General features: G+C 52.9%; 1 protein-coding gene across 1 annotated transcript in view; it reads right to left on the reverse strand.

The window, feature by feature from the left end:
• Positions 1 to 11,929, reverse strand: part of SCARB1 (scavenger receptor class B, member 1) — a gene marked incomplete at its 5' end in the record, with an annotated part of 15,784 nt that extends 3,855 nt beyond the window's left edge. The window contains 9 exons of the mRNA XM_010135269.1: positions 362 to 435; positions 2,032 to 2,150; positions 2,741 to 2,907; positions 4,833 to 4,945; positions 5,655 to 5,750; positions 6,063 to 6,266; positions 6,625 to 6,766; positions 8,111 to 8,276; positions 11,759 to 11,929. Coding sequence (XP_010133571.1) covers positions 362 to 435; positions 2,032 to 2,150; positions 2,741 to 2,907; positions 4,833 to 4,945; positions 5,655 to 5,750; positions 6,063 to 6,266; positions 6,625 to 6,766; positions 8,111 to 8,276; positions 11,759 to 11,929 — 1,252 coding nt within the window. The remainder of the gene's footprint in view (positions 1 to 361; positions 436 to 2,031; positions 2,151 to 2,740; positions 2,908 to 4,832; positions 4,946 to 5,654; positions 5,751 to 6,062; positions 6,267 to 6,624; positions 6,767 to 8,110; positions 8,277 to 11,758) is intronic.
• Between the last annotated feature and the right edge of the window lie 154 nt (positions 11,930 to 12,083).

Below are 12,083 nucleotides of genomic sequence, written 5' to 3' on the forward strand. Positions count from 1 at the left end.
GTCCTGTGGGGATAACACCTTCTGGGCAGCGGCACAGGGCAGGTGAACCGCCCCTGCGCCTCGGCAGGAGGAGCAGTCTGGTCATCGACCGTCCGGTCAGTCCGTTCATCTGCTGTCTGATCAGGTGCAGGAGCTGAGCAAACAAGCAGCCAGACGCTGCACTGCTGAAGGACAGCAGTTTGAAGTCACTGGAATAGCTGACATCTCACCTCATGAGCCAGCTGGCTCCTGCAACCACGACAACTAGTAATGCTAAAGCTACTTCATCTTCGGGGAGATTAAACTCTGCAGTGACCCCAGCACCAGCAGCACACCCCACTCAAGGAAGGGAGATGGACATTTCCAGAAGACGGCTACTTACATTATACCAGTCACCCGCTTTATGTACAGGTTCAGCTGGAGCTTGATGGAGCAATTCATGGGGATGCCCGTCATCTGCAAAGGAAGAGACCAACCAGTTCATCAGTAAAGCCAATATTTGTGTGGAGAGCTTTGTAGAAGAGCAACCCTGTGTTTTCCTTCACAGCTGCTCTGGGTACCATTGGATCATCCAGAGAGCCACTGCAGTCACCACACACAAGACCAGGAGCATGGCTGGGGTTTCCACCAAAGCGCAAGCATCGGGCAACCAGGCACCTGTCCCCAGGCTCCGGGGGTTACTGCTCAGAGTGGCAGCACTGTCCCCATGGCAGCTTGCATTCCAGCCCCTTTGCTTGAACACTCACCGGCCAGCAAGACTGCTGCACACAGCAGTATCCAGGAGGGAGCACCTCCCTTGGGGTGGCTGAAGGGACAGAGTTAACCTGGGCAGACGTAGCTGCCGCGGAAGGCAGCACGCGTTCAGCGGGCAGACAGCACAAACCAGGGAGGTGGTGTGCGACCCAGAGCTTGTGGGGCTGAACAGAAGCAAGTTCAAATGACCAAGTAGCCTACGCAGCCTGTAAGTGACTCCCTGGGCAGGGAGTTTTAAGAGCAACTTCAGGGTTTTCTGAAGCCTGATAAGCCTCGCCTGTGGTTCATCCTACCAGCAGCAGGATGGAAATGCATCAGTGCAAATGATTCCTACACACAGCAAAGGACAAAACTTTTCTCATAACTAGGAGCCAACGGGCATCGTTGTCCAGCAACACACAAGGACCATAAAAACACCACACTTGTTAACACCCACTAAGATATTGGTTTCTCATGACACTGCAGTTTTGCAATACATTAAGGGCAGAAAATTTTTATTGGATCGTCTCTATTTGTACTCAGCAGACTGCAGCGAGATAATAGCATTAATTGTACTGTAGATATTTGATACTGTAATAAACTTAATTAGATTTCCGTAACTCTGATAAGAGAGAATCCAATGACTAGATAAGAAGCATGGCTTACCTTAACTCAAGAGGGGATTGGTTTCTTGCTTGAGCAAACATCACTGAGAGTTTGGAAGATCAGGCCACATGCAACACAGGCTGTGGGTGGAAGATCCCAAAGTCCCTTCCCCATCAGTGGCTGAGACAAAGACGGCTCAGGACACCCCAGCTCATCACCACTGGAGTGGTGACTTCACCCTTTCGCTATAGATATGTGAGAAGCGTCACACAGCAGCAGCCCAGTGCAAAAGCAGCCAGTTAGATGGGCAGGTTGAGAGACTGGAAGAAGCCAGCCCGAAAATGGTGGTGACAGCTTCAGCCACAGTCTTCAGACTCTGCCAGCCAGCTATCACAGCAATGGGTTTGCAGATTTGGGGTGTAAGTGGGCTGCTGCTAGATACACCTCCTGGTGTTATAGAGCTGAGTCAGTGAAAAGAACTTGACTGTGCTCATCAAATCAAGGCTAATTATTCAATTAGTTTATGGCTGTGACATTTTTATCTGCATACGTCCTTGCCAGTCTTTGCACTATGGAACCTGCTCAAATCAGTGCCACGGGACCAGAGCGAGGCCACCACGCAGCTGGTGGCAGTCTCCCAACCCCAGCCTGGGCTGCACCCCGGGGCAAGGCGAGACTCCTCCGCAGGGTGAGGACCCCAGCCGGCTCACTCACCGGGTGCACGTCGAGGAAGAGCGCGTGGTCATGCTTGCTGGGGTGGAGGCCTTCAACGGAGTTCACCAGGGCTGGGTCACCATTGTAGAAGTGAGGATGGGAAATGAATATCGGTGCATCTGGACGAGAACAAAGATACCTTGAGCTCTTCCAAACCCACCTGAGGCTTTTTGCTGAGGTTTTTGAGCCGTTGCTGCACTTGTTCTGAACAGGCTTTTATACTTGTCTCCTCCCAGCCAGATAGCCTCTTCCCTTCCCTCCCTGCACCTTACTCCATTGCTCTGGGAGGGTTTAGACCCCGTGTTTAAGCCACCCTCTGCCCCCAAGCACCACGCAACACCATGCATGACCTGCACTCGGCGTCCAAAGATAACATTTAGTTTGGCAGGTACCAGGTACCTGGCCTGCCTCTTCCTACCCTTGCTCCCCAGCCTGGGGGATGTAACACTCCCTCCATATCCTTGGGCATTCCCACAAATGCCAGACTCTCATAGGGCCACGGACGGAGGGGACTTTGGGCACAAGGATTTTCCCTCCTTGCTGAGATCCTGCGGGAGCACAAGTGAGAATGCCACGCACACAGACCCTGGTGGTACCTCTCAGCACTCCGGCAGAGAGCGGAGCCGATCTTCCAGCCAGCCAAGCTTGTATCACACCCCCCAGGTTAATATTGGTGCGGCAGGGAAAGCCCGGGGAGGAAAGGACTTACTTAGCCTGCAGGTACTGACGTTCTGGATGCCAGACTGCATGCAGGGGCAGAAGCCTTCGTTGGGCGGATAGTCTGTGCCATTGGCAAAGAGAGTTTTCGGTGCCACGAAGCGATAGGTGGGCACACCCTCAAACTTTCCGGACCGTTCGTACACTAGTGTCATGGATCTGGAAGGGTTTCAGTGGAGAAGGATGAGGGTTAGCCAACAGGTTCCCAGCCCAGAACCGGGCTCTTATCTTGGCTGGATAAGATGCAGCTGCAATGTACCTTAGACTTTGAGATCAAGATAAACACTCAGAGCAATGCTTTGGATGGGGAATGTGTATTTAATCCACTTGCTTTCCATGTTTTAAGCTCACATAGAGAATTGGTCAGGACTAGTTATGGAGAGAAACCACAGGCTTATAAGTCTGTTTGCAGTCTCCAGATGAGATTTGTTTAAAAGGGATGTAGTAATCCCCAGGGCTGCTCTCCAAGAGATAATACCCTCTTTGTGCAAGCCTTGGCTCCGAGGTGCTCTGTCACCCGGGGGATGGACGTGGGCTAAATCTCTTTTCTTGCAGCACAACTACAGCGTATCAGCTGTCAGGGGAGTGAAGAATTTAAATACTGTATGCAGCAAGATTTTTTCTTCTTGATACAACAGGCCAGTGAAGTTATGCCGCATTATTGCTACCAGCTGGCCAGGATAGGTGCAAGTTTCCAGGAGGGAAGTTTGCTCCATTCCCACTCGAGCGAGGCTTGCAGGGATGCAGACAGCCTGGGCAGGCCAAGGGGATGCTCATACCTACAGCTGCCTTCAGGCCCCAAGGACGGGGGATTCGGGGCACGTTCGGCAGTTCACTGCACGCCTCTGGGCTGTGCCCACCTTCCAGCAAGGAGGCAGAGGCTGCTGCAGCACATCAGAGGGTAAAGCCTTGCCTGCCTTCCAGGGACAGCCAGGTAGCTGGATCTCAGCACCGACTCCTGCTAATGCGCAAACAGCACAGGAGAGCCCAGCCTGCCCTGCAGCAGGGCAGATGTGCTCCTAGTCTGTCAGCTGATGCCTGCGACTCCTTCCTAGCCAGCTGGGTGAGCAGAGAGGCGAAGACAGTGATGTGGGGAGAAGGGACAGCACTGCCTGGCCAAGAGGCAGAGCCACTTCCCCACAGCACCATCCTGCGCTAACAAGAAACCAAGCTCGGTTGCCTCCACTTCGCTTTAGACCTTGCATGGACACATGTCCTGTTCCCCAGATTTCTGTAGTTTTACAGAAACAGGAACGTGTATTTAAACTTTGATTTCTGGTAAACTTCCCTGTAAGTCCTTGGCTCCGGGTCACGGTGGTATTTGCTGATGTCCCTTGTGTAGAGGAATTCCTGCGCTAATACTTGGCTCAGCTGGTTGCTCGCTCGCTGAAGAGGTCATTGTACTCTATTCAACATGAGCACTTGCTTGTTTTGCAGCACTATCTACAAAGCCTGAATTAACATTATCTTCCCCAAGCTGGGGACAGGTTTTATGCCGCACTGCCTCCCTTCCTTCCGCCTCAGGGAGTTTCCCCACAGGCAGGCTCTGCGGATTACTTTAACCCCTGTGTGGTCAGCTGAGGTCAGGGTGTCTCATACAGAACAGGCAAGCACAGCAGCGCACGAACGAGGCAGCAAAGAAGAAAAACAGCAGCCTGGAAATGGTGGCACAACCTCCCCCCACCCCGACATCACTTCTGCAAATCTGTTTCTTTTCTGCAAACTGTTTAGTCAGTTGAAACAGTTCCACAAATAGTTATAGCTGCAACTCCTATGACAACTCTGGCTTCTTCCTCTTTTCTCCCATTTCTTATCTAGACTGGTTATTTCCTACTGCCCAGCATGGGCAAGTTAAACCTCTCTGGTGATCTGGAAGGTATTTCTGAATCCCACGAGACGCTGCTAATTAGACAACTGCACTGTATGCAAAGCTCAGACACCACAACACTGAACTGCAGCTGAACTTGAACTACCGAATCCAGACCCGAGCCCCCTCTGCGTCACTGCACAGGTTCTGTGTGCACCGGATGAGCGCTGCATCTCCTGCCACCTGCACAGGGACAAGCTGGCAGCCGCGGCCTCACCTGCAGGCATCAGGGCTGTAGAACTCCAGTGATGTCGGGGACATGAACGGTGGCCACATCTGCCCTGCGGTCCCGTTGATCATGTTGCACTCGTTGCTCCGCCAATAGTTCACCTGTGGGACAGACAGAGAGAAGAGCTCAGAACAATGAGCTTGCTGGAGAGCTGGCTTCCACCCCTGCACAGGACGTCCACCACTCCACGCTGCTTCCACAGCAGCTCAAGAGAGCAACGCTGAAGAGCTTCCAAAATCTCTCCCATTCAGCCATCTGCCCAGTTAATGGACAAACAGGACACGATCCATCTGTCCCAGGTGCTCCTGCAGTGTTTGGTCTGTAGATTCAGCCGATTTCAGTCAGGAGTGAAATTCCATGAGGGAAGAATAAGCATCCCTATAAGAAGGGTATTAAAGTAATAGCCTTCAACACAAGCCACAGGAGCCTGGGACTTCAACCAATAGAAGCAACCAGTTTCAACAGCATTTCAAAGGAGTCCAAGTCACACCTATGATTAACCAAACTTGATCCATGGCAATTCTCTTGTGGTACAGCTGCTCCCGGCAATTTGCTAGAATAGAAGCTGCAAGAGCTGAAGTCCTGCAGGAACTTGCCTTCAATCCTATGACCCAGAGACACAGCAGCACTGAGAGCTTTTGGTTAATATCATCACAGAATCACCTGGTTGGCAGAGACCCTTAAGCTCGAGTCCAACCGTTCACCCTGCACTGCCAGGGTCCCCATACCATGTTCCTCAGCACCACATTTTATTATCTTGCTTTAGGTCAGGCATTATCCCTGTTTTAGAGGTTTGCTGTCTACACTTACCTTCTTTAGTCCATTCCACAAATCCACCATGTGAACTCTACTGATGTCCTTCACGCCCGTGTACACCGTGAACAGTCCCGAATCGGAGTTGTTCATCTGCAAAGAGAAGAAACTAAGTTTTAATCCATTGCACGCAGCAAGACTGAAACGCGTTAATGAATTTGCAGGCTTCGTCAGCTCTAGGGGTGTTTCACACTGGAAGCTACTGAACTTTTACTTATTTCCGTTGCCAGCAAAAGCTTCCAACACACGTATTTCTGCCTGAGGGGGGGATTAAGGCAGCCTTACACAACCCCCACCAGCTACACATGGCTGCTCCAAACACTCTGTGAGGGGGATAGCCCAGGCACTCAATCCCAAGACCAATATTGTTGTAATCTTAGTGTTCCCAAACAACAGTTTACTCACCTCTTTAAATAAGCCAAATTTTCCCTTGAAAGGGATCAGGCCAGGAACAATCTTATTTATTGTGTCTATAAGAGGGTCATCATACCCCCACATGATCTCGCCCACTGTCCGGTTCATGAATGCCTCCTGTCTTAGGCCAGCCAGGGCTCCACTCAGTAGAATCTTCACGAAGTTTGGCAGGTTTTCCATCATGACAGCCGCTCCCTGGGAAAGGAAACAAACCCCTGAGATGAGAGCCCAGTGAGGTTCACCATTTATCCCCAGTTTGGGAGGAAAGCAGGGCTCACAGGCTTCATTTCCCCAGAGGATGCTAAGAAGAGGCGGCAGACTCGAGCCCAGCCGCTCTGCCAGCCCCTCTGCACGCTCTGCTTTTGGAAGGATTACAGCCCAACACAACAACCAGCGCCCAGAAAGCAGAACACTGTATTTTGTAAGCTTAACCCACCTCATGGCTTGATGAACCTTAAGCTCTACAAGAAAGTAAGCTCTGAGGCAGCACTGGGCATCACTGCCCATCCCACAAGCTCGGACACTGGTACCCATCCACGGAGCAAGTTCTTACCATCAGCAAAATGTTTGGCACAACGATGTACTCATCTTCGCTGCCTTTGGACAAGTCCGGCTGGAAGAAGAGTTGCCGGTACTCCAGATAGGAGACTGTGTCATTGCCATGGAACGTGATATTCGTTTTATACCTGAACTCTCTGCAAAGAGATGGGAGAGATCATGGGAAGCTTGCTCCACGCAGAGCCCCTGCAACGCGTGTGAAGCCAGGACAGGATGCATGGGCCTGGGCTTGCTTCTGAGGAGCAAGAAGCCACAGGATTAGCAGAGGAGGCAGCGTGCCAAGGAACAGGCGGTCTCAACCTCGCATCCCAGCCAAGGTTAGGGTCTAGCAGGAGAAGCTGGCAGCCTGGGAGTCAGGCCTCCCTGACAGATGGGATTCGGCAGCAACGTGCAGACACCAAGTGTTTCTTCCCAGGTGACAAGAAGGGGATGCGATGCTCTGCAGCGGAACAAGTTGTCCCCAACATCACGAGCCTGTGACAGCTCCTGAGGGAGCTGCAGCTCAACCCACCAGTAAAAACAAAGTCCTTTACTGTGGAGCCTCTGCCCACAGCAGGGAAGGGCACTAATCTTGCTCAGCGGGAACACAAGGACACTAATAAGCTTTGCCCCTTTGTTTAGTCACATGTACAGTAAGGGAAGCCTTTTCCCCAAGCCAAGTGACGGATGCAATCACAACGTACAGAATCCACACGGTCTTATGGTGTGACCCGGCAAGTCCAGAGGAAACAAGGGCATATACATGCTGCCAGCTTTCCCGCCAACACTACTGGTTTAATCCAAAGCTGTTCGAGTAATCTCCCCATGTGAGCTTGCTTAGGCTGCTGACCTAACTTTGCCTACATGTGTAGGCACTAATGTGTGGAACATTGCTATTTACTGGTGAGTTCACACACTCAACATCAACCATCTCTTCACATAGCCGGTCCAGAGAAGCATCTGGGGCTTCAAGCACTATCCTCAGACACGGCAAATAGATCACGGTGGGCCTGACCAAGTTTTAGTGCTCCATACTGGTTCTCGTGTAAGGCAGATTCTGGGACTCATGGTTAGGCAAGGGTCAGTCCATGGAGTTTGATACTGAGGTGACTCCTGCCCTGGAGCCGGACTCTTAAATGCACGGTGAAGATGAGACAAGTCCACTCTGAAGATGAGGGTTGCCCATCACCATGTCTCACACCTATGTACGGATCACATCAGCCCAGGCCTGGCTGCCCAACAGGTCCCAGCACAGGACTGAGCTCCACAGCTCAGCAAAGCACAGACCAGCCTTACCACCCCCGGTGGCCAGAGGTCACACTTGTGGCTTTAGTAAGATCAGAGCCATTAGACCACATTTGGGTCGCTTTAAAATCCTATGCCACTGGACTCGCTCCAAGTATGCTAATGCCGTGCCCTCCTGCCAGAGGAGTCAGCCAGAAGCCTGACAGGCGGCACGGTGGCCGGGCTCACTCCTGGCTGGACCACAAGTGGTACCTGACCTGTAAACGTAGGGTCCACGCTGGTTCACCACTGGCTTCAATCCCTGGAGGACCTCCTTGGGGTTCAGCACTTCGAAAAAGTACACCGACAAGTAGAAAGGAACGGGAATGTCTTTCCACATGTTGAAGGATATGCTGCTGGGGTCAATCCTGACGTTCTGCAAGAGAAGAAAAAAAAAAAAGAGTAAGGAGACACAAGTCCTGGGTTCGGTGGCTGCAGCTAAGCACATCCATCCTCGTCTCCATGTCAAGCCCGGCTGAATGCAGCAGTCCCAGCAGAGGCTCTCCAGAGAATCCAGGCATGTTATGCAGACTAAAACCAAGCCAGATCTAAACTGGGAACTCTTATGTATGCAGAAGCATCGAGCTCATGCCACAGGATGCCTGTAGGCTTATTTATTGAGGATTAGCTTTCCAGATCCTACCCACAGGATTTCAGAGCTGTTTTGATGTGCTGGAGGCTTGTTCTGTGCTAGACAAGCCAGCACTGAATTATTCACAGCTCTGCGTGTTTGTCTTGCCTGGCAGGAACAGCCCTGTCCCAAAGGTCTCTGGGCGCCTGTCAGGTTGGGCAGCTCCACGCAGCCAGAAGCAGGCAGGGGCTGACAAAGGTGGCACGCTCACCCACACAACGGTTTGGGTACCAGCAGGGAGGGCTCACTGGATTCTCAAAAGCAGAGAACTGGGACGGCGGTGCCGTGCAGGACATCTCGGCTTCTCCTCAGCTGCCCTCCTCAGTGACTCACTGTTTGTCACAAGGCAGGTCGAAGGCCATGCACAACTGGTGTGCATATCCCTGTCCCCTCTGCTGGGAAACGTCTGCAGGAGCCCAAACAGAGCTTAAGCCCTCACCAGCAACCCATCCCAGGAGCTGTCATCTGGGCACATCTGTCTCCACTCCCTCCCTGCCTCTGGGGGCTGCCTCAAGGACAAGAGCTTGTTCCTTCCCCATCATTTATTTTGGGTGTGTTCCACCATAATATTCGTTCCTCTGCAAGCACAAGCCCTTGCCGTGGTTAAATTATCCCAACCAGCTTATGGAATCCACTAACTGGCAAAGGCATGTCAGCATTATCCCCTTGCAGCTTGGCAGCCCCTGCCCCACACCAGCTCAACCTGACTGTGCACGAACTCGCTGCCACAGAGGGTTGAGAAGGAAAGCTGCTGGAGGCTTCCCTGCAACACCCCAACCTCCTCTCGCCACTTCACCACCCACAAGCAGCACGGCTTTGCAAGCCCCTCGCTCAAGCCCAGCTCCTCCAAGCCCGCCCCCCAAGCAGCGCGATGTAACCCACATGGCAGCCCTTCCCACCTCCACATCAATGCCCACGTGCCGCTGGCCGAGAGCCTCCATCCTGCCAGCTTCAAGGATTCCACGGCGAAGAAGCAGTGCTAGGACAGGGTTTTATTTAGCCTGTTTTATAATCCTTTCTCCTGAGCGTCCCACAGAGCATGAACAGCAACATCTGCTTCCCTTTACTTGCATACTTGGGATCCCTCATTGCATATGCATTTATTTATATAATATGTACCCAGTCAGATGGAGCTGTGTCCCAGCAACCTGCTGCCTTTCTCAGCCCTCTCCCACCCCAGCTCAGCAGCTCTCGGTACTCCACAGGTGCCGCTACGCAAAATCTACTTCACAGAATAGCCTTAGAATAAAGCTGCTTCTAGGTCAAAACAACCGTGGTCATATGTCTGAAATAAAAATAGACTATTTTTCACTTAGATGGGTCACAGAGTCTCACTGAGAGCTCTGACCTCTCTTGACCATGCTGATCACTGAGGAACTGAAAGTAACCACGTACTGCTTGTCTCCTCCAGACAGGACCAGAAGAGCAGCAGCTCCATCAACAGTGCCCAAATCCTGCTTCTCCAGCAGAGAGGCTTCAGCCCTCCTCAGTAACACCAAGAGCTGAGGATTCCTCTGCAGACTGCGAGGAGCGGCCACGCAAGCACAGCCTCAGCGTCAGACCCCACCCTCCACACCCTCTCACCACCATCCTCATCTCCCTGCTAAAAGCGGCAAAGACGGTACCGTCGGTCTTCTCCCAGCTTTCAGGCAGGACAGCACAAGAGCTCCCAGGTGGAGAAGAAACGCTGAGCGAGAGACCATCTAGCCGAGTTGATGCTGCCTCACCGTGTTAAAGCTCCTGTCTTAGGCAAGTCCACGGCACTCCACAAAAGCCACGTCCCCAGGTTTCGCGGGGCCAGTGCCACAGGCAGCCTGGATGCCAGGACAGCTGCTGATGCAGATTCAGTTTCTGCAAACGGGGCAGGAGATGGGCTCCAAGTTTCCTGTTTCTGCTGTGCGTTCCCCCACAGACTTTACTCAAAGATAGCCCCAAAACCACAACCTTTTTTTGCAACTAAGTCCTTTTCCACCAGGATACACCATCTTAATCTTCCACACAGATCTTGGGAAGCCAGGTCTGGCAAGGCAGCCTTCACCTGCCCAAGCCCTGCCACCAGCCCTTCAGAGCCCAGCTCTTCCTCTTCCTCACCACTCTGGAGACCAACCCAGGATCTCACCACCCCAGACAACAGCACTCACTTATTTTTTCCATTTCATGTTAATTCTTGTAAGAGCTCAGGACCATTTTGGGTCATGCTGAAGATGTGGAGATCAAGGGATTGAGATGAACGGAGGAGAAACAAGGGTTGGTCTTTTCTTCGTCTTTTGTTCTCATGGCAAGTTACCAGGATTTAGCTAATCAGGATTAGCTAAAAAGAGGGCAGAAAGGTTTTTGCACTGAAAACGACACCCCTGCAGGGGGGTTCTGCAGGGGCCATTCAGCCTTTGCTTTGCAGGTACCAGCACCTGATGTCCACGAAACTGGACAAGATTGACTTTTACTGCTTGTGCCGCAGGACCAGCTGGCTTTGCCCAGCCAGAAGCATTTCCAGAGGATAGGTTTAAGTAGAAGTTCACTTCAGCAGCGACTTTGCAAAACGTAATTGCAGATGTTAGGGAGTGTTTATTTGCCTCTTTCATCAAAGGCACGTTTCCAAGTGCTGACCTGGGTAGATGAAAGCTTGGAGAAATGCCCAGGCAGGGGGCACATCTCCTTTGGAAAGGGAGAAAAAGGCTGGGCTAAATGCGGGAACAAGCCAACTGGTTTGTTACAGCAGGATAACTGGTGTCCTGACAGCGAGGATGGGAGCACTGGTTCCCAAGATTATGCAGCATTTACTGGCAGCCCGACAACCCCATCCACAGCCCCACACCTCAGCCATGGGGGTCAAACACCCCTTCAGCCTCAGGACCTCTCTCAGGGATAAGCCAGGTCCTCAGAGAGGCAGCTCGTTAGGTTTTCAATTTAGGAGAAGAGAATGACTTGGAGATTGCTCAATGCTCAGGGCTCCTCCAGGGCACTCTTGTACATCATCTGTCCCGTTTCCAGTTTGAAAAGCATCTGAGCAGGGTACAGCTGAGCCTGGCAGTCTGCACCCCTATGTGAAAGGAACCACCAGCGCTGCAGATGTAGAGACAGGAGGAAGGGCTGGCGTTCGGGGCACTGCTCAGCCCGGCGCCACCAGCGCTGTCCCCGCAACCGACTCCAGCCATGCAGAAGCCCTTCCAACCCGGGCGAGAGCCCGCTCCGCCCAGGCACATTTGCTGTAGCCGAGGGTGGAATCTCCCAAGCCCAGACTGACGCACTAAGGCTGTGCCGCTGCTCCGCGCTGCAGCAGGGACAGTGCAGCAGAGCCCGCCCGGCGCCGAGCTGCCCCGCCACCAGCGCTGCCCCCGCAACCGACTCCAGCCATGCAGAAGCCCTTCCAACCCGGGCGAGAGCCCGCTCCGCCCAGGCACATTTGCTGTAGCCGAGGGTGGAATCTCCCAAGCCCAGACTGACGCACTAAGGCTGTGCCGCTGCTCCGCGCTGCAGCAGGGACAGTGCAGCAGAGCCCGCCCGGCGCCGAGCTGCCCCGCACCGCTCAGGATTACCCCGCACCGGGAAAGCGCGCCCGC

Source organism: Buceros rhinoceros, unplaced genomic scaffold (genome assembly GCF_000710305.1).
Source record: "Buceros rhinoceros silvestris isolate BGI_N320 unplaced genomic scaffold, ASM71030v1 scaffold39584, whole genome shotgun sequence".
Taxonomy (NCBI): domain Eukaryota; kingdom Metazoa; phylum Chordata; class Aves; order Bucerotiformes; family Bucerotidae; genus Buceros; species Buceros rhinoceros.